Below are 20,387 nucleotides of genomic sequence, written 5' to 3' on the forward strand. Positions count from 1 at the left end.
GAACTGATGAATGCTGTTGATGTACATTTTCAAGATGCACGATCGCGTTGACGTGATGGTCGCGACGAATTCACATTTCTTCCATTTTTCCCCCAAAATGAACTTCAACACTGTGAAAGATGTGCAGGGATTTGATTTATTGTCGATCACTCGCTTGTCGAGCTCGTGTGCCATTTTTCACGTCTTTCCCCTCGAAGTTTTTTTTTTCTTTAATGTTTTGTCAAGTCTCAAGCAGGGTCTCAAGAACCCGAAAGAAATCATTTAAAGAATCACAAGAGGGTGCGCCGTGGTTTCTAATTACATTCACGTGACACCCACTTAGGACACAAAGTGTGCTGGCTCTTGTAGATCTCTTGCAGATGAATGGCAATAGCACTTATCCCACATTAGCACCCTCTGCTTCTTCAGCACCTACCCCATGTCCATCAGCCATGGAGTTCATTGTGAAATTTTTAATGTTTTATGAAAGAAAATTGTGAAATTTTATTTTAATATTCTGACCCCAAAAGAATTTCTGCACTGCTCCTGAACAATTTAATAATCGCATTCAGTCGATGGAATTCCAAAACGCAAAATATTCAATATACCGAGATATTTGATTCGCATCTCACTTATTTATACCCCCTCTATGTGCACCCACTATACTCCTACATGTACATGAAAATTCCCCATGTTGAACATTCCTGAGCAATCAAATGAAACTATGCAACCAAGTAATATGCAATAAATGGAGATCTCTCGCCATGTGAAAGCTCTTTTTTCGCACCCTCGCCACCAAAAACTCTGCAGACAAATTCTTCACGTGTCAATAGGTCGTGGTGGTGGAAAATCTTTTTGGTGCGAGCATTTCCTTCATCCTGAGTAAATCTGCTGCATGAAGGGGATGCATGGGTGTGGAAAATGCTTCGATGCTTTGGAGTCATTTTTGCACGACATTGTTGCAATTTCATCATGAGAGACGAAAGGGTGGATGGTTGGAAAATATTTCAGACATTCTGTGTTCGGGAAATCGATTGACTATGTCAATTGACTGTACAAGTTTCGCAAAATATGTAAGCCACTTGAATGGAAAATGTGCAAATACAAAGGAAGTTATTTGGAAAGTTCGTTGATTACTTAATTTTTAAAATGAAAATCATTTTTCTCTCATGGTTTCATGACTGTCAAAAGAAGAAAAATCCTTCAAAAGCCCAGAAAATTCAATTATATAGCATTAGCCCAAAATTTATTATTTTTAGCGAACAGGAAGAATATGAATGGAAACTTTATGCAACGTATAAAAAAATGAACGAACCTCATACCAACCTCACCATCTAATATTTCCACAAGAAGAATGATAAATGACATATAAATATTTGATATGATTTTCGCATGGATTGAAACTTTTCGGTACTTTCTCCAACATTGACTGCACAGGAGTTTGTGTTTTTTTTTTCATTTGCCTTTGAATTTTTCTTTAGCAGCAAATCCTTCGAGTACAGAAATCCACCCCGCAGACAAAACCTCACACATATAACCACCCGTTTGTCTTGTGTTTTATTTTTAAACGGAAATGTGGCGGAAATCAAATTTCCCTGAGAGTGAAAAAAATCCCCCGCACGATATATTATGTATTTATTATGAAAATTTAACCATCGATCTTCTATATTCGTCTCACATCTTTCTCATTTCATTCCCCTTTGAAATCTCAGAGGAGGGAAGTGGGGGGTTGAAGGGAAACTCCCCTCCCCAGCACACATGCTAGGAATTGCGCTGAAAAGTGTACAAGAGCACGCAGAAAAAAAATACTATGCAAATTTTTTCCTTTAGGAGCACCACGAAGAAAACAAACTTCACGGAATTATTCATCTGCAAAGCTCAGCTATGTTGGTGGCATAGAAAAAGCTCTGTATATACCCACCCGCTGTGAGTTTTAATGATGGAAGCTTATATGTCCCATTGGTGGTATAATATGCTCTCTTGGCTGCCTCCTTCGCGACTTTTCCCCCCGCGCGAGAGGTGTGTTACACAAACTCGGAAATTATGTAGCATGAAAGTAGCGCACGTGGTGAAAAGTTTCATTGCCAAAGCTCTCTTCAAATATTTGATGATCTGTGCTTTTCGAATAAATACATAACAATCAGGATGGAGACCTTGTCGTTTGGTGGGGAAAATAAAAGGAGCACAATTTAGTTTAAATAAGTTCCCGCTTCTATTTATTTGTACATTGATTGAGAGCATGTGTGATTTGTATTTAATCAAACTGATTGGCTTTAATTAAAATGCAAACAAAATGGTAAATAAAATACAGTTTTTTCTTTGTTAAATTTCCTGAAAAATAGTGAAAATGGCCTCTTCTTTATCATTGTGTCTAATCAGTCAGTCTTTAACGTCTTAAACCACCCTGAGATAGAGATTCCTAAAACAATGACTAAATATCCGTTAATTACTCCCCTAAAAACGTCTAGCTTTCACATGTCTCTGTTTTTCCTTCAAATTCCAGTGTAATAAATTACACACAAATCCCCCCCCCTCCACATCCTCCTTTTTCCTTCTAGGAAAAGCCCACCAATTTATTCCAGCTTTCGCGGGGGTATCGTTCTCCCGAAAGCAAACAACAATTTCACTTGAAGGTCACCACGAGGAAAAAAAGCGTGAGAAAACTTCTTGTGGTACTTTTTAGCACCTCCCTTGGTTCATTTTTCCTACACACAATACTCCGTGTACCTCCCCCCGTCAAAGTAAGTATATATTGCTGAATTTTCATTGAGAACATTTCCCAACATTTCCTTTGTGGTTGTGGAAGTTTTTCCCCAAAAAATTGTCGATGAGTTTGCCTCTGTTTGTCATCAATTAGCTTCTATTAATCGCAAAGTGGTACGTGACTAATTGAGAAATGAGAAATTCTCAACAATATACCCCCATTGGAGTTCTTTCACCCCGTCCAAAAAAGGAGTATTTTTAAAGCCCCAACCGAATATCCCTCGCAATGAATACGAATTGACTGATTTAATGAGTGGTGCTTTGGTTGGAACAAAAGGGGCTTGCTGAATTTGCAGACTTTCCACAGCAGTGGGGTAAAGGAAATTTGAACAAAACGATCCCTACACCCTTCTGCAATTTCCCACTAATCCGCATAGAAAAGAAAATTGCCAAAAAGAGGGATGAAAATATACATAGGTAAAAAAAATCGTTTACCAAACCTTAAAGCTTTTTGGGTGATTTTTTTTTTGTATTTTTACTTTGCCAAAAAAGTATATTTGGCAGAACCCTGAAAACCTTGTAGACACCACGAATATCATCATCCCTTTTTAACCAAAGTACGATAAGCGTAAATTAACATTATGTATACATACCTAAAGGATATATATATATATATATATATATATATATATATATATATATATGCTGCATAGAAAATTTCTGGAAATGAAAAGTCATGTCGCAAAAAGTGCTCTCCTTCCATTTTTTGCGGGAAGAATAATTCAAATTTGGCTCATTGGTTAGGTGGTGGAGGGGGAGGAGGGGTGGGTGAAGAAATGGAATTCCTTTTCACGATTAGAAAATGCGTGAAAGGAAATTTCAACCAATAATAATAACATTTCCGTTCAGCAAATTTTATATTCATCTCACGTTTGGTGAAAGCTCTGGAAGGCAATTTTTGGGGCCTTTTGCCTTCTCTTCGCAATTTTCTCTGTTATATATTTCCTGTTCTCTTTTTTTCTCTCCATATTATATGTATTGTGTCTTAATACATTTATTTATCACACAAAACACAAGATACCACTATAATATGGAAATACATCACTTGTTTTTTTTCGTGAGAAATTCCCTCGTGACTTGGGAGAAAAAACTTTAAATAATTCTCCATCACAACACAATTTGAATCCTCACCATTCTCCTTGGAAGCAAAATCTATTGATTTTCCTATATGTTAAAATCCTCAGAGTAGTGGTTATTTTGGTGGAAGTTTTGTCCGTGAGATCCCCCTGAAAATGCACAAATACATAAAAGCTCCATAAACTGACCCCAATTTGCATGCAATCCAAAAAGGCATTCTTCCCATTGAACATATATAATTAGGAAAGCTATGGTGGAAATTATTATTCTTACCCAAGAATGTGGCTTTTGTTTGGTGAAATTTAATTAATTCCGAAAACATTTTCACTTCGAACAGGAAACAGGATGTGCTTGCCCCGAATGCGTTCAACCCCCAATCAATCTTCCGGCGTATGAAATTATAGAGCGTGAAAATGAATGAAGAACTCACAGTGAGACACCGTCAGATTGAATTCTCACACTATTCCATCTGGGATCGTTTTTGATTATAGGAATGTGTGCTGGAAAAATGCAGAAAATGCTAACTTTTCAGTATGAAGCGTCATCGTGATTTTTGTTAGTTTTGCATTAAAAGAAAATTGAGCGTTATCTTTAGATTTTTATTTAGCTTTCAAGAATTTTCAATATCTCACAGATTTTTTTCTAATATTTTGCTTAGTTTAAATTAACCTTTAGAATTTTTAGAATAACTTTTAAACTTGAAAAAAAAAAACGTTAAAAATGGATATAAGAACCGAAATCTAAAATTAACTAACGGCTGTCGAATTAGCAGACTTTTTTGAATTTGTACATTTAAACGTTAAATATTCTAGCGTTTGACATTTATTCCCTAATATTTGATATTATTTTCTAACAATTGGCGATTGTTCTTCATATAATGAGGTAGATTGTGATATAAATCTTCTCTTTTCATACAAAAAAGGAAAAAAAAACTTTTAGGATTTTGACATTTTATTCCTTAGAAAGGAAGCGGATTTCTGAAAGAAAATTACATTTCCAGGGATCTTTAAAGTTCTTTCTGACTGTTTTCTGGAATTATTAATTCTTTGTTTTTCTTTCATGGAATGACTTTTTAAAAAAGAAAATAAGCGATTTTTATCAAAATCTACCCTAATATTAGTTGGTGTTCCACTTCGTGGCCAACACCAAGTATTGTAATCGTCGGAAAAACCGACCACCTCAGATCGGGCTCAAACTTGGTATGAGCACGTTTTAGACATCCCACATTACGAATATGGTGGTGGAAAATTTTTGATCCGGCCGGCCTGCCGGCCGGCCTGCCGGTGGTCCAAACTTTGCCTTATAAATCGAGAACGGTAACAGATAGAGACTTCCGGTTTGAAGTTTTCTATAGAAATGTGGGTGTAAAATTTCATTTTTTCGCATTTTCGAAATCCAAGATGGCCGCCATCCGCCATTTTGAAATACTGTCAACCACTTCCCTTATAGCTAGAGGTCTGAAATTTTTGTATGTTGTAGAGCTCAGTGAGACGTTTTCATCGATAATTCATACTTGAAAATCGGTCAAGCGGTTTAGCAAATATGGCGGCCTAGAGCAAAAAGTGTTTTTTAAATATATCTTGAGAACGGCTTGACCGATTTTGACCATCTTGGTATCAAATGAAAGGTATTGCGAAGCCCTACAACTGTCTAGAACATTTTAAGTTTCAAAAACATCCGCAAGAGGCGCTAAATTCAAAAACAAAAATTGCCTAACTTTAAGGGGCAATATCTCCGAATCCCCATTATCGATTTCCTTTAAATTTTGATATGTTGTAGTAGGACTAATAATCTTGCACCAGTCCGAAAATGAAGAAAATCTATGTCGCCGTTTAGAAGATATTGCAGTTTGAAAAATTCTTGAAATTGAAAAGTTCTAAGAGTCATATCTCCTGAACTGCTTGACCGATTTTGCTCATCTTAGTATCAAATTAAAGGTTTTGCAATTCTCTACAACTTTCTAGAACATCACAACCTTCTAGAACCACTTCTTCGAGACAAAAATGCCAAAAACTGTTTTAGTAAAACAAAAAGCCGCCATTTTGTGTTCTGGAGATGACCTTGAAAATTATTGAAATTTATGTCAATTTATAGCTTGTTTTAATACCTTTCCAAAACTAGTCAAGAAATTTCTGTAGGTCTTATAGAACCAAAGATATGACCATTTTTATCCATCAAATTGCCGAATTTTACAAAAAAAAAATCAAATTTGTCTACTAATATTGCTCACAAATAGTATTACAACGCATAAAACAAACTTCTACACGTTGTGGGACACCAACTCTTATAACTGGACGCGTTATGATTGACTTTCTTTTCTAAAGTTTTACATTCATTTTCTTGAGCTTAAAATATATATTTACCTTTTAAAATTCCTTAAAGAAAATTGAAAACAATTTCTTTAGGGCCCTAAAAAAACTAAAACTGCCTTAATATAAGGTTTTTTGACACCTTTACAGTACCTATCCGTTTTATTCTAAATTCTATTTAATAATGAAATCTAAAAAAAAAATAACTAATAATAATCTACTAATAATTTTCAAAATAAAATAAAATTAAATGGAATTAAATTCTTCCATGAGGATGGTTTAAGAATATTGTAAACGAAGATTAAGGACTAAACAGGAATTGAAAAACGCTAAATAGTTTTCAAAAATTTATCATTTTAATTAACAGATTAGTTAAAATTAAAAGAAGTTTTCCTTTATATAGAAATTTTCTTTATTTTCAAACAAATTCTCAACGTAATACAAATTTTATTGAATTTATTTTCAACGACGTTGTGTGATGTAATAGAAATGTTCAGGAGCAGGGTCGTAAATTGGCCATCAGATATCCAGCAGGATTGCACTTCAAGTACGACTAAATCCGCTGATGAAATCGTTCTCTAAATTGTAGAACCCCATCCGTATGACATCCACCCACCTACTCCCACCCAAAATGGGGGCACCCCCAACAGCTGGAGGGTTTGAGCTAAATTTTTCCACCGTCACCCCGAGGGGAGAGAGTCATACATATGTGCCACGGAAGAAACTCATTTCAGTTTCGATCTGACGGGTGGCATTTTGGATACATAGCATGGGGGGTGGGTGGGTGGATTATTTGGCAAGCGTCCAAAAAGCTCCGTCGCCACCACAAAATCAATAGGAGAAAGCTTGAGGGAAATTCACAAGGCGAACCTCCTCATATATAGCATAAATGGGGGGCTAGCTGGCAGGGGTGGTTGTTTCCTAGGGTAGGGGTGTGTAGTAATGTGAGGTTCCGCGTGGTAGTATGGGGGAGGGTTGTGCAATTTTGGAAGCTTTTGCTGGCCTTCGCACCAATTGTGGCGCCTCAGACTCCGAGAATTCCCGTCAGCTAGATAGGGGGGGGGGCGGAGTGAGGAGGGGGATGTTTTACGTGGCTTTTTCCCCCCGATCGTGGGCCTCATGGTCGAAAGCTAAGGCGTCGAGGGGGTTGGTAAAGAGAGACAGCTATGGGGTGTTGGAACAGGATAGACGGATGCCCGTGGAAGTTTGCCAATCAATAACCCTTAGCGGCGAGGAAGGCCCTCTTCACCAGCTGCAGTAGCGTAGCCGAATGGGGTTGTTCGCGTACTCTTCGGGAGCTTCGCCACACCGCCATTCAACCCCCGCTTATCCCCTGCTCTACATTCGCATGGGGGCGTCCAATGCGGCGGCAGGCTCCAAAATCGCCACTTTCGCCCCTAACGTATGCCAGTGTGTGTGTGTGCTCCCTCAAAATTGAGTAGCGAGGAATTTTCTCGCCACGGTGAAATTTCGGTGTTAGAATTTCTGTGTGTTGCAGGGCTCCTAGTTTGAAGTATCCTGCTATTTTTTCCATTTCTTCAGGAATATTATCTGTGTTACGGATAATTGTTAAAGCCTACCTGTTAGGTGCAATCTATATATATTTTGGTTGAGGACAAAAACGAAAAATCTTTTTGGTGTGTGCAATCAATTTTGAAGTCCATCGTTTCTCCTTTACGGAGGGGAGAAGCAAATCTATCCATCTCATTTGCTCTTTTGCACAATTTCTCGTGGGGGGTAGTGTGCCTGCCTTTTTCCCACCCACCCACAATTCCGAGGGCACGGTGAAACGTCAAATACACGTCAAAAACACCTCATTCGTCAATTTTACTGTGAAAAAACAAACTGACAACGATTTTTCCGTGTGTTCTGTGTGAAAATTATTTTTCTTTATTCGTGCATTGTGTAACGGACAAAACTATTTTTTGAAATTTCATTTTGACACACAGCTGCGGTGCCGCCACCCAGAAACTGTGACGACACACTTTGGCTGACTGTGTGAGTGCAATATTGGAGCGAAGAAAACAACAATTTTGTCTGTATGTATTATGCTTTTCATCGCTTTTGCGTATTAAATACATTTATATGTGTGCGTTGTAAAAATTGACAGAAGAAGTCAAAGAAAGAAAAAAAAATTAAAGAAATATCAAAACACCGTTTGACACTTTTCTAACGAAAAAATCCATCTTTGGAGAAATTTTCCTTCTGGTGTGTGCGTGCGGAGGAAAGTGTGTGAGAAAAGAAGGGAGAAAAGGAGAAGAGACTTTTGGGTAAAAATTTCCCATTCGTTTGGCAGTTAAGTTTCGTTTCGCCACCATTTGTGCGCGCGTGCGTGAATTACGTCATTGGAGTGGTACACATCGGTTTTCGGGAGTTGGCAGTTGTGAATTGTACGTGAAACAGTCGATTACCAACCAACAATCCCGCCCGAATAAATCGAATTGAAGGGTCTCGGCAACAGCCATTCTTTCTTCTTCTCTGGCGGCCGCAGAGGCTCCCAATTAATCTCTCACGAGACACTTGTCACATCACACGGTATGTTTCCTCAATGTCATGTATCGATGTTAAAAGTTCATTGATTGATTTTAACTTTGTTTTGACTCTTTCAATGTTTAATGTTTACACATTCGGTTGTAAGCGGGAGGGTAGACAATATATATCTATATGTAATACAGTACCACCCCCACCCGCCCCCCCCCCAGGACACGTCAACAATGGAAAACTCACACTGCTCTAAACTATAGAAACCACAATCACGCGCTACTCACGCGTTCCAGGAAAAAACTTCATTCAACACAATTCATTCTCAAATGATAAAAAAGCTCCACCGTATTATTATATAGAATTAAACTTAACCGACTTAACATTGAAACTTCAGAGCAGTGTCCGTCCAAACCGCGGAAAAATTTTTTTTTTGTAACTGTAGCCAATGAAAACTCTCTGTTTGACTTTATCGACCAATCAGAGGTCTTTTCCTCGGATTCTTCTTATTTTTTTTTTTCATTTCATTTATGTTATCCAATGGCGGGTCTTAGATGCAAGGTTAATTTGAATATATTATAAAACTATTTGCTACGCTAAAAGATGATGTGATCGACCGTAAATAATTTTTTAAGAAAATAAGAAGACTGATTTTCGGTCTTATTTTAGGCTATTTTTATTTTTTATTTACTGCCGACGTTTCGGACTGTATGAGTCCTTCCTCAGGGCCTACAACAGAAATACACAAGATTAAAAAAAATACATTACATGACATTAATATTAACCGTTTCACAAAAACAATGCTACCTTGCTATATATGTACACTGCCTACCTCAAAAAAAAAACTTTAGAGAAATAATAAAGAATTTTTTAATAAAAAATTTATTTAGTCTTTATTTAATTTTATTATTAATTGTTTATCTATTTTTTACAACTAAAACATGATTGTTAAATTTTTTATAAAGGTACCTATATAGATAATGTGTCATCATGCCTCATACCTACTGTAAATAATACGTAATTGTCACCTGCATATACCATTGATCCATAATTTAAATAAATAAATTATTATAGGTATTAATTAATTTTTAATAAATTAAATTAAATCGATTACTAATATATTTATTAACTATCAAAATGAAGGCCATGAAACGAACAAAATAAACAAAAATAAAGTTTGAATTTAAAAATATTCTTATTATTTATTATTCTTTTAATCCTTATTTTAATCCTTTAATTTAAATTTAAACAATTTATATAACACAAAAACCAAATAATTTTTTTTAACCTGAAGAAGTGACGAGACAAAATCGAAAAGTCACAAAGACCGATACGTATCACTTCTATCCACTAAATTAATACAAAAGGTTAATTTCAATTTAATTATATCACATTCTATGAACATTCCTCAAAGAAGAGAATAAGACAAATACAGCTATTGAAGTTGAAGAACTTAATTGATCCCTGATAAGTTCCGATGTTGCCCAATTTCTCCGTCCATTTGGGGGTGAAATTGATGGAATTCATGGTCGGTATACCCTCCCTCCAGGGGAGGTTCCTGAAGTATTTATCGAGGCAACTATGAGGGATAATCACGCCCTTGACTATCGAACACACACCTGATTAATAGATAGAGACTCAATGAACTGACTGCCCAAAAATCGAAATATCGAGTTTCCTCACTCACGAAAATTTCGGGGAGTTTTGTCATAAAACTTGTGAGTGGTCATTTGGTCTTGGGCAGGGTGGTTGGGGGGTCCAAGGATAATGTTTGAGTACTAAAATGATTGTTAGATTGTGCCGAGAGTGGCAAAAAAAGTCAGTATATATGGGAACAACAAGAGAGTGGATAGAAGTAAATACGGGTGGTTTACAAGGTGAAGGAGTGGAAGAATGCAATAAAGAAGAATTATTATTCGTATATTGATCCAAAATCTATTTAAGGGACAATTTCACTTTATGACTCTGCAACAATCGCACCTTCAATTGCGCTTATTGTCTAACCTGTGTATGTGTGGGATTTTATCTAGGTTTTCTTTATTGGAAATGTTTGTAGATATATGTATATAGCGCAATTAGCAATATTATTTAATTACTAATTTTAAAATTCATTTCTGCCAGCTTCACTGAACTGTCGGTTTTATTCTATATTCTATTCTAATCTATTTGTTTTTTCATCTCCTTTCAATGTGTACCAATTGAATGAAAATGTTATGTATAACCGCGTTTATTTATGCTTTCTGATATAGCGAGATATGCTATATCTATCAAAAATCCTTTGATGTGGTCCAAATTGAAAGGTACTCACATGGAGTTTGGTCAGTCCATATGTATTCTAAACCCTTTGAACTGGAATTGAAATGTTCTTTGGTCAGTTCATGAATAGAGCTATGATGCGCTACCGCATTTATATTATTTTTCTTTCATTGGTATACGTCATTTCAATTGAAAATATATTTTCAATGATTTCAATAAAAATATTTATTATTTTCTATTTATTCGTAAATACGTTTGAAAATATTTTTTTGCAAAAAATTAAAATTTTCCTATTTTTTTAGTTTATTCGCTCCGTTAATCCTCAGAAGAATGTCGCATTAATTAAAATTTTTAACTAAAAATAAATTCAATAATACGATAAATTCCATTAAAATGTGGCAATTATCAAATTAATACAAAATACCAAAAATCTCACAGAATGAGAAATAATAAATATTTTAACATTTCAGTCAAGGGTAATGGGTATGAAAATATTTTGTAAAATTCATACAATGAGATGACTAAAGTGCTTTTATAGCACACAGTAATTGGAATTTATAGATAGTGAATATTAAAAGTAGCATGGATTATAAATATGTACAACAAAATGTAATGATGCATAAGCCGATTTAATCACCTTAATTCCATACAAAAATGCTCCACACTATCTAGGACACAATTGATGATTTTTGCTGTGAAATAAATCGGAAAAAAAGAAGTTTTTGTGTTGGATTCACTTTCAATTAGGGCACATTGGATATCATGTTGCGGATAAAAAAAAATTAATAATAATTTTCCCATTAATTCATTTTACTCTGCTGTGCAACCTGGAATCGACTGCCGCATTGTGTTGCGATTAATCCATATGTTGGCCTCGTGTACGTTTTTTTTTAGCTCATGCAAATCTACCCGTGGGGTTCGCGAGCTGTGTGATATCGTGGGAAATGTATCTATGTATATATAATTTATTGATAAAAAATTGGATAAATGAAGATGGGAATATTGCTGATTGAACAGCAATAATAATTTTTAAAATTTTAATAACGACGAAAAAATGATGAAAATCAAATTATTGGCAGCTTCTGTTCTGATTAAAAAATGAATAAAAATCCTTTAGAAAAAAATATTGAAAAATTAAAAATAACTAAAGGGCCCGGGTCTTTAAAATCTCTCTTATAAATAAAGTTCTATTATATATCAATAAATTCACACGCAAAATGACCAATTAATGGAATTACTACCGAAGCTTTACATGGGACCAACATTAGATCCAACCAGGTGGCGAATTTAGGAGACTATAAGGTTCATTCCTGGTAGTCCAGGGTTTATTCGACCATTTCAGGAGTACAGGGGTTCTTCTTCTACAGCATATCTCTCAGCGACGGCGTCTCTCACTTTTCATCGTTGCTTCTACACGAAGGTGGCTGGATGCTGGAGAATTCTGCGTCTCTCGTCGTTCCATCACGATCTTCCAGACGGGGATGATTGCACGTGGGGGATGCCTTTTCCCACTTCTTTTCCACAGCTTTGGAAAGAGCCAAACAGTGACTCTTCTGGCGTCTCCGGACGCTGATGAAGGAGAGCATATTGACGCGCTCTCGTGACTTCCTTCGGGACAGGATGTGGTAGAGTGTAAAAGCAACTCTACTGGTGGCTTCTCCATGGCTGAGCCATTCCATTCCGGCGACTTTGCAGAGTCCTTGAGATGCAAAGCGCTAAGAGACTTGGGCGACTCTTCCATTGTCCCATGGGCCGGCAGCGCAGAGCCAATTGACAACTCTACGGCCAAATGCTGATCCGGAGGGTCTTCAGCCACACACCGTCCTCCGGGAGGCCCTCTAACATATAAGGTGACGCTGTAGGGCGCACTCTGGGGCCCTTCCTGACATCCAGGGAGGCGTTCACTGTCGCTGAATTCCGTCTCGTTCGCGGACACTTGGCACAGTATGCTGCCACTGATCCTCACTGTCTTCATTGCGGCACTAATTCCGGCTCGCATCCGAGATGCGTCCGTCTCTGAGGAACTCCTAAAGCGTACTGAATTTTCTCTCTGTCGGGAAGAAAGAAGCATATTAACTTGTCCCACCCCGACCCACACGGAACACATACACATAAAAGATCATCAGTGTAGTTTGGGTTTTGGAGACTTTTCGAATTATGCGTTATTTCTCCCATAACAAAAAAATTTCAAATTTGTGCACGTTACATCACCCCTTTGTTGCAAAAGAAAACAAAAAGGAGAAAAAAAAAGAAAAGAGTTCTAAGTTACTCTAAGAAAGGAAGTGATGTAACTATTTAAGAAAGGAAAACCTTGGCGATGGCTAGAATGGTTGGCTTTTGGGTACCTTCCACGTTCGGCATAAATTTATAAGAAGAAAAGAACTTTTGTATATGCTTAATCATTAGAATGCCTCGGAATTTTAATAAAAATAAATTAACGGGAAACCGAGCTGATCGCACCTAGAAGAGACGAAAACTATGGGGATTATGTATCCCGCTCCTCCAAACCCTCGAGTGAATGTCACGCCCTTCAGAAAAGGTTTCGAGGTGGAAAAAGGTAAGGAAAGGAATTGGAAGGGAAATCAAGGAATGACAAAGGATACCTTTGTTCTAATCGCCCTTCTTCTTCAAAACCCACAGTCTTCTTCTCCAGGTTTATCAGACTCAAAAAAAAATTTTGAAATGAAAATAAAATTTACTGATTAACATCTCCTTCAACTTGTGGATCCAATTTACCTTAAAGATCCTAAATTATTACGAGAGTCACGAAAGTGAAGGAGAGGAAAAATTGTTTTACTTGAGAAAATTAAGATTGGAAGGAAAGCGGTGTGATTCTTAATAAAGCTTCTTGAGCTTTCTTCAAACTGATGGTCACTCTCTCCTTACCAGCATTTGCTATTAGCAACGCGGAAGTGTTTGTGTGGGGAAAGGTGAGATGGACTTTAAATTTATTTCCACTTCTCTCTCTGATCCTTCCGCAAACTCGTAAGGCATTGACTCACGCGCTTTGCATAACGTGAGCCTTGGACAACGGATTGTGGGCGAAAGATCCTAACTGCGTTAACCACTGCTGGCATCTCTCGTTGGCTCCTCGCTCCATAAGTCTCCCGAGAACCTTAAGACTTCACACAAGTCCACTCGTCCATTGTCCCTTCTTAGCCGACACCAACTCCCCACAGGAGCATCTCATCAGATGGTCTCTAGGCAAAGAGTCCTCGACGCCGCTTCTCCTTCTCTCTCTCTCCTCCTTCTCTCTTCTCCTCCTTCTCTCTTCTCCTTCTCTCTCTCCCTCTCTCTTCTCCTTCTTCTCTCTCTCTCCTCCTCTCTCTCTTTACTGAGCTCACCTCCCCTCGGCATTTCACCGGCCCCCCTACCCTATTTTTTATTCCTCCAATCTCCAGCGCACCCGGAGGCCCCGAATTACTTTTCTCTCATTCTCTTTCGAAAAAAAACGTAGATGGGGTGGAATTTAGGACATGGGCACGAACGGGGTGAACCTTCGATGAAGATTTGGCTTTTCAGGGCCTCGGCTCCATCCGTGAGATTGCGTACTGGGTGGATGTGAACTCAGTCGCCGCCACCATTTGAGCAAAAGGCTCATAAGCAGAGTTATCCCAGGTTGGTGTAAAGGACCACCCCTTTCATTGGGCTCTTTGTCAATCTGACTCCTGTTTTGCCTTTCTCTCTCTTCTCTTTCGCCGCTCAACTCCTCCACCACTCTTCAATTTTCGACGATTCCTTGCCTCGAGGTCACCGTCAGAGAGCACCCATGAAAAGAAGGAGACAACCTTGGAGGTACGCCGTCCTCGCTTTCCTGTGATTCATCCACGAGCCCACAAGAATAAGTATGGGTCCAGATGACACTTTTCTGCCCTACCATTGGAGGTGGTCGCATGGCAACAAGAGGAAGGAATCTTTCTATGATTTCATGTGATTTTTTTTTTCCGCGGACTAGACGAGAATGCGAAAGGAGTATTGACTCTAATAGTTATGTGGGATGGGTCCTATGCATCTTGTGCATGTACTTTCATAGGATTGGGAAGGATGGAATTAATTGGATTCTGCCAAGTGCAGGGGAAAGAATTCGAGGAACAAACATCTCCGATTACGAATCAACCGAATGCCATCCGAAAGAGCTCTTGCCAAATAAGGCATGATACGACTCTGACAAATTTTAAAACGTGACTCTCATCATGGATGCTGATACTCATGCAAAATCTCTCCTCATACTGCAACAATTGAGGATTCAACAATAATAAATTTTGAATTAGCAATTTAATACCTTCCTTCCGGTTTGAAAAAAAAACAATGAATAAATATGGAGAGAGTAATAAAAGACAGTTAAAACCTAGTTCCCGCGGAACATGCTTCAATTAACTTCTCTCCTTGCAAAAATGTACAAAAGGGCGTTAACCAATCTCTGAATAAATTCAGATCCTGGCTTTAGGTTGATATTGGATGATTGGAAATATTAAGGAAAGGAAAGAGAATGCAAGGGTCAACAAAGTTAAACCCTAAGGTTGGCGATGAATTTCAAACGAGGTAAATAAAAAGAAAAGAAAGTGGAGGATCTCGAACCGACCAGACGTTCCCAACGAATTATCAAAGAGAATCACCCATTCAGAGTATTAATTGTTCTCACAAGAGGCATCGAGGCAAAAGCTAATCAAGATTCATTGAGATCCTCACACAGAAGGTGCGAGGAAAGAAACCACCAACGGTCTCACATCTCAATGGGGTCGGATGGATCTGGGAGAAGGTACACAACTCCTCGAACCAAAATCCACGGCGAAACTTCGGGACGAATCCCAAAATTTTTCCGGCGAGTTCTTCCAAAGGGAAGGACTCACATCCGAACTGGATAAACCAGACTAAAGCTGGTAATCCCGTGGAAGGACGCGCCACTTCACAACGGGGAAACAAAAGGAGGTCTCGTGAAAAACATACGCCGAAAAACCACTGAGGAGACCTCCATCCCCGGATAGAAAATCTAACGCTTTAACAAGAAAGCTTTCCAAGGATGTTTGTACTACCAATTCAGAAGGTTAAATTAAAATAAATTAAGCAATTCTCTCCCTTAAATTCCAAGCAGCAATGCAAGCTGTTCCAAAAACATCCTTATCAAATGGAAAGCGCAAATTTTCCATCAACCCATCACCGTTCGTCAAACGCTAACGCAAGGACAGAGTTTACGATAAGCGATCCGCCAAATTCCGCTCAACCCGCTTAATCAATTGCTAGGCAAGATACGAGGATCGGAAAATAAACGGGCGCCCATCCTGAGTCGGCTCACATCGCATGCTCAACGCCCGATGCAGGGATCAGGAAAACGCAAGAATCAATAAAATTTTAATTGAAAATTTAATAAAGAAACTTTAAATCAAGAAATTGTGATCGGAAAAACTTCAATCACCAACTTCAATCAGAGAACTCCATCAGGAAAATCTCAATAAAAAGAATCAAATTTGGGCGCCAATACCGAACCGTGTACCATCTGCCATGCCATTTAGTTAATATTGGAGAAAGGAATGAATTAATTAGCAAAAGAATTAATTTGATTGCATCCAAAGTGAAAACTTTTCTAGTGCGAATTATAAAGTTCAATAAAATCCGCAAAAGAGCATGACTATTGTAATACATGACGGTAAATATTTCAAAATTCAAAAAAAAATCAAAAAGTTTTATATCATTAACACGGAAATAATTAAATCCAAAAAGAGCAAAATAATTTTCCTCATCTCATCATTGCCCGCAGGACGCAGCACGCGAGAAAAGCGGACACCCATGTTCCAGCAAATTCTGCTCAACCCGCTTAATCAATTGCCTAAGCAAGATACGAGGATCAGAAAATCAAAGGGCACCTGCGTCCGATAAGCCCACAGCGCATGCCCCACGCTCAATGGCGAAATGAGGAATCGCTCCAACAAATTAATTAGAAATGAAATTTAATAAATCAAAGTTCAAGGGGAAAGATAGCGAATTAAAAGATTTAAAATTTGAAATGAAATAATATTCCCCATCAGTGCACAATTAAAGAAAAGATTTAAAATTATGCACCGGTAAACTTTTAAAAATCATTTTTGCAAAAAGAATTCAAAGAGAGTTGCTACAAAAGAATCCCCAAACTTTTTAGGGGGATAAAGCTTTACTTTATCTCTCAACTCTTATCACGAGAGATCACCGCTATGTGATAAGCGAACGCACTTTGACCGTGAAGCAATGTCATGGCTCCACAAGGTTAAAAGAAAGTCAAAGATTTCTCCATTTCAGAACTTTACCCATAATTGCGAGAACTTCAATTTCCCGCCGTTTTCCTTGTAATAATTAACCAAAGGAAAACACTGATGATCTTATCAACTTAGTAAGTTTCAAAATTCACAAACACACAGAACAAATAAGTCCCTACTTTGTGATGAAAATCAACTAAAAGTTGATAAAATTTTATGAATGCAAAATTTTTAAACTAAAAGATCTTCAAAAATTCTAATTCAATTTGTTGCCGTTACAGGGAAGAGACCTTTCAAAAAGGATAATGATTCAATCTCTTCATTCGTCCTGTTCGTGCAAATCAACTGAGAGGTTCTGGGGGAGGGATACTTGCCACAGATTATCCCTCTTTCGTCCCCAAAAAGGCTCTGTATACATTAATAAATTAATTTCAAATATACTCGCATGGCTAATTTACTTTAAGCAAAAATTTTGGATTTTAATCCAAAACCATTTCTTCTCAAGAGAAAAGAAAAAAAAACGGAAAAAAAAAAGAAAAATTCCTTAACGCGAGTTTTCTTTCCAACAAGGTGGCTAGAAGAGCCCAAAATTGCTGGAAATCTTATTTCACTCAAGGGGAACTTTGTCAATGAATTAATACAGAATGCAAAAATTGCATCGAAACACAAAGGTTTTTCACTAAAATTCTAATTTTCGGTAGCTACCAGGGGCATGAGACTCAAATTGGGTACTTACCTGGTTCCACCGATGGTTGGGCGCCATTTATAAGGTTCATTCCTGGTAGTCCAGGGTTTATTCGACCATTTCAGGAGTACAGGGGTTCTTCTTCTACAGCATATCTCTCAGCGACGGCGTCTCTCACTTTTCATCGTTGCTTCTACACGAAGGTGGCTGGATGCTGGAGAATTCTGCGTCTCTCGTCGTTCCATCACGATCTTCCAGACGGGGATGATTGCACGTGGGGGATGCCTTTTCCCACTTCTTTTCCACAGCTTTGGAAAGAGCCAAACAGTGACTCTTCTGGCGTCTCCGGACGCTGATGAAGGAGAGCATATTGACGCGCTCTCGTGACTTCCTTCGGGACAGGATGTGGTAGAGTGTAAAAGCAACTCTACTGGTGGCTTCTCCATGGCTGAGCCATTCCATTCCGGCGACTTTGCAGAGTCCTTGAGATGCAAAGCGCTAAGAGACTTGGGCGACTCTTCCATTGTCCCATGGGCCGGCAGCGCAGAGCCAATTGACAACTCTACGGCCAAATGCTGATCCGGAGGGTCTTCAGCCACACACCGTCCTCCGGGAGGCCCTCTAACATATAAGGTGACGCTGTAGGGCGCACTCTGGGGCCCTTCCTGACATCCAGGGAGGCGTTCACTGTCGCTGAATTCCGTCTCGTTCGCGGACACTTGGCACAGTATGCTGCCACTGATCCTCACTGTCTTCATTGCGGCACTAATTCCGGCTCGCATCCGAGATGCGTCCGTCTCTGAGGAACTCCTAAAGCGTACTGAATTTTCTCTCTGTCGGGAAGAAAGAAGCATATTAACTTGTCCCACCCCGACCCACACGGAACACATACACATAAAAGATCATCAGTGTAGTTTGGGTTTTGGAGACTTTTCGAATTATGCGTTATTTCTCCCATAACAAAAAAATTTCAAATTTGTGCACGTTACAAGACGACTACACCTAAAACCATACGACTAAACAACATAATATCGACCACCCGGGTTGAATGTTCAAATCCTGCAGGTCAAAACTATCCGCAAACTATATTCACTGTTCTATGAGGGTGCGAGAGTGTATCGAAATAATTTGATCAACAATTTATCGATCAATCTGCCAGTCTAACTCATTTCTATCCAAATTGATTTTGCGGCTTTGTAATTTCCTATACCATTCGATGAACTTCTCCTACACATATTGCCCTGCAGCTTTCAAGCTCCATTTGCAAATTTACCCTCTTTCAATTCCCTTCGAGTCAGGAAGGATTAATTTGCATTCTTTGACATGGAAATTTTGTCATTTTTTTCATCCACATCTATCGTGCTATTCTGCAAATTTTATCCTCTTTTCCCTCATGCTAATTTTAAGTGCAATTTTATCTTTTCTTTTGGGAAAACTATGAGTTTTTATTTTGATTATATATGTATACGAAATTAAAATTGCCAAACAAGAAAAGTTTGAGCTTTCTTAAGGAATTAACTTAAGAAGTGACAAATTAGTCTTGATTAAGTAATTTTCAAAATTATCTTTCTTTGAGATACGTCGTTGGGAGAACTTTCTTTAAAACAGAAGCATAACAAAGTTAAAAGAATTCTTTAATTTTAAGGAAACATTATGCTGCTGCAAAAAGAGAATGATCCAAAGTCGAAATAATGAATTGGCTTGGGGGATTTTCAGGAAAAGACTCCCACTCTCTAGTGAGCTCCTTTTGTATCGCTTCCTTTTTTGGGGTGGTGTGTTTCCTTATCAATAAAAGGGGTTGAAACCACAAATCGTAGGGATTTGCCAGTGAGAATCTCCAACTGGCTCCATGAGCTCCATAATAAATGAGTTCTATTTAGTTGTCCATCTGTTTGCTCGTACGCAAGAAGTTGAAACAAATGGGAAAATGAGTTATCCCTGGCACGTAAGCTGAAGACGATGGACATATTGGGGGTATGATGAGGTGAATATACTTCTTGGGAGAGGAGGGAGGGGTAAGGAAATCCACTTATTTTCACAGAGAGGGAGCTTTCAAATGACCCAGAGAATTTCACATTTTAGGGAGGAGGTTTTAAGAAACAGGGTTCAACCACATACGATTCCTTCGGGCTAACCACTTCACAATCCAATCAATATAATTTAGATTAAAGAGAAAGAGAGTGAGGGAGTCAATTGAACTCAAAATCCCTTTTCTTGTTTTCATTCAACTCAAGCGAAAATCGTATCAACTCTTATATGCGGAGGTGATCAAGCTCTCGAAAGTAACTTCTGCCTCCCCTACACATGAACCTATGTATTGAAGTTCATCTAACCCATCGTGTTTAATGTCCCTTGAAGAACCGATACTGATGCCAATTTAGGAATAGCATAGGAGGGCGGTAGAAAGACAAGAAGGACAGAAAGGAATTTTTGGGTTAACCTTCTACCATTATCCATTTTAAATTGGTCAGTATATAGGACAGATAATAAGAGAAGCCATCTGAAACTTTTAAAGAAGCTTTTGAGCAAGTTTACAAGTCCTTTTAATACCTACCTGAGATGATCAAAGGAAGCTTTCTCGGGACACAAAGGATGTTTTCAATATTATTC

The 20,387-nt window shown here is 38.2% G+C and overlaps 2 protein-coding genes across 3 annotated transcripts in view; one reads left to right on the forward strand and one right to left on the reverse strand.

Annotated features, from left to right (window-relative positions):
• The first annotated feature begins 7,542 nt into the window (after positions 1 to 7,542).
• Positions 7,543 to 20,387, forward strand: part of LOC129786383 (complexin) — a 148,067-nt gene continuing 135,222 nt past the window's right edge. Inside the window, exon 1 of one of the 2 annotated variants that reach the window (XM_055821363.1) lies at positions 7,543 to 8,663. The gene's annotated coding sequence lies outside the window, so the exon portion shown is untranslated. The remainder of the gene's footprint in view (positions 8,664 to 20,387) is intronic. The other variant, XM_055821364.1, reaches the window with a different exon arrangement.
• On the reverse strand, positions 12,164 to 18,761 carry LOC129786381 (uncharacterized). The gene is made up of 2 exons (XM_055821360.1): positions 17,829 to 18,761; positions 12,164 to 12,915 (listed from the first exon to the last, which is right to left on the reverse strand). Exons 1-2 carry the CDS (start codon positions 17,853 to 17,855, stop codon positions 12,241 to 12,243), a joined length of 702 nt encoding a protein of 233 aa, XP_055677335.1. The 5' UTR covers positions 17,856 to 18,761; the 3' UTR covers positions 12,164 to 12,240.

Source organism: Lutzomyia longipalpis, chromosome 1 (assembly GCF_024334085.1).
Source record: "Lutzomyia longipalpis isolate SR_M1_2022 chromosome 1, ASM2433408v1".
Taxonomy (NCBI): domain Eukaryota; kingdom Metazoa; phylum Arthropoda; class Insecta; order Diptera; family Psychodidae; genus Lutzomyia; species Lutzomyia longipalpis.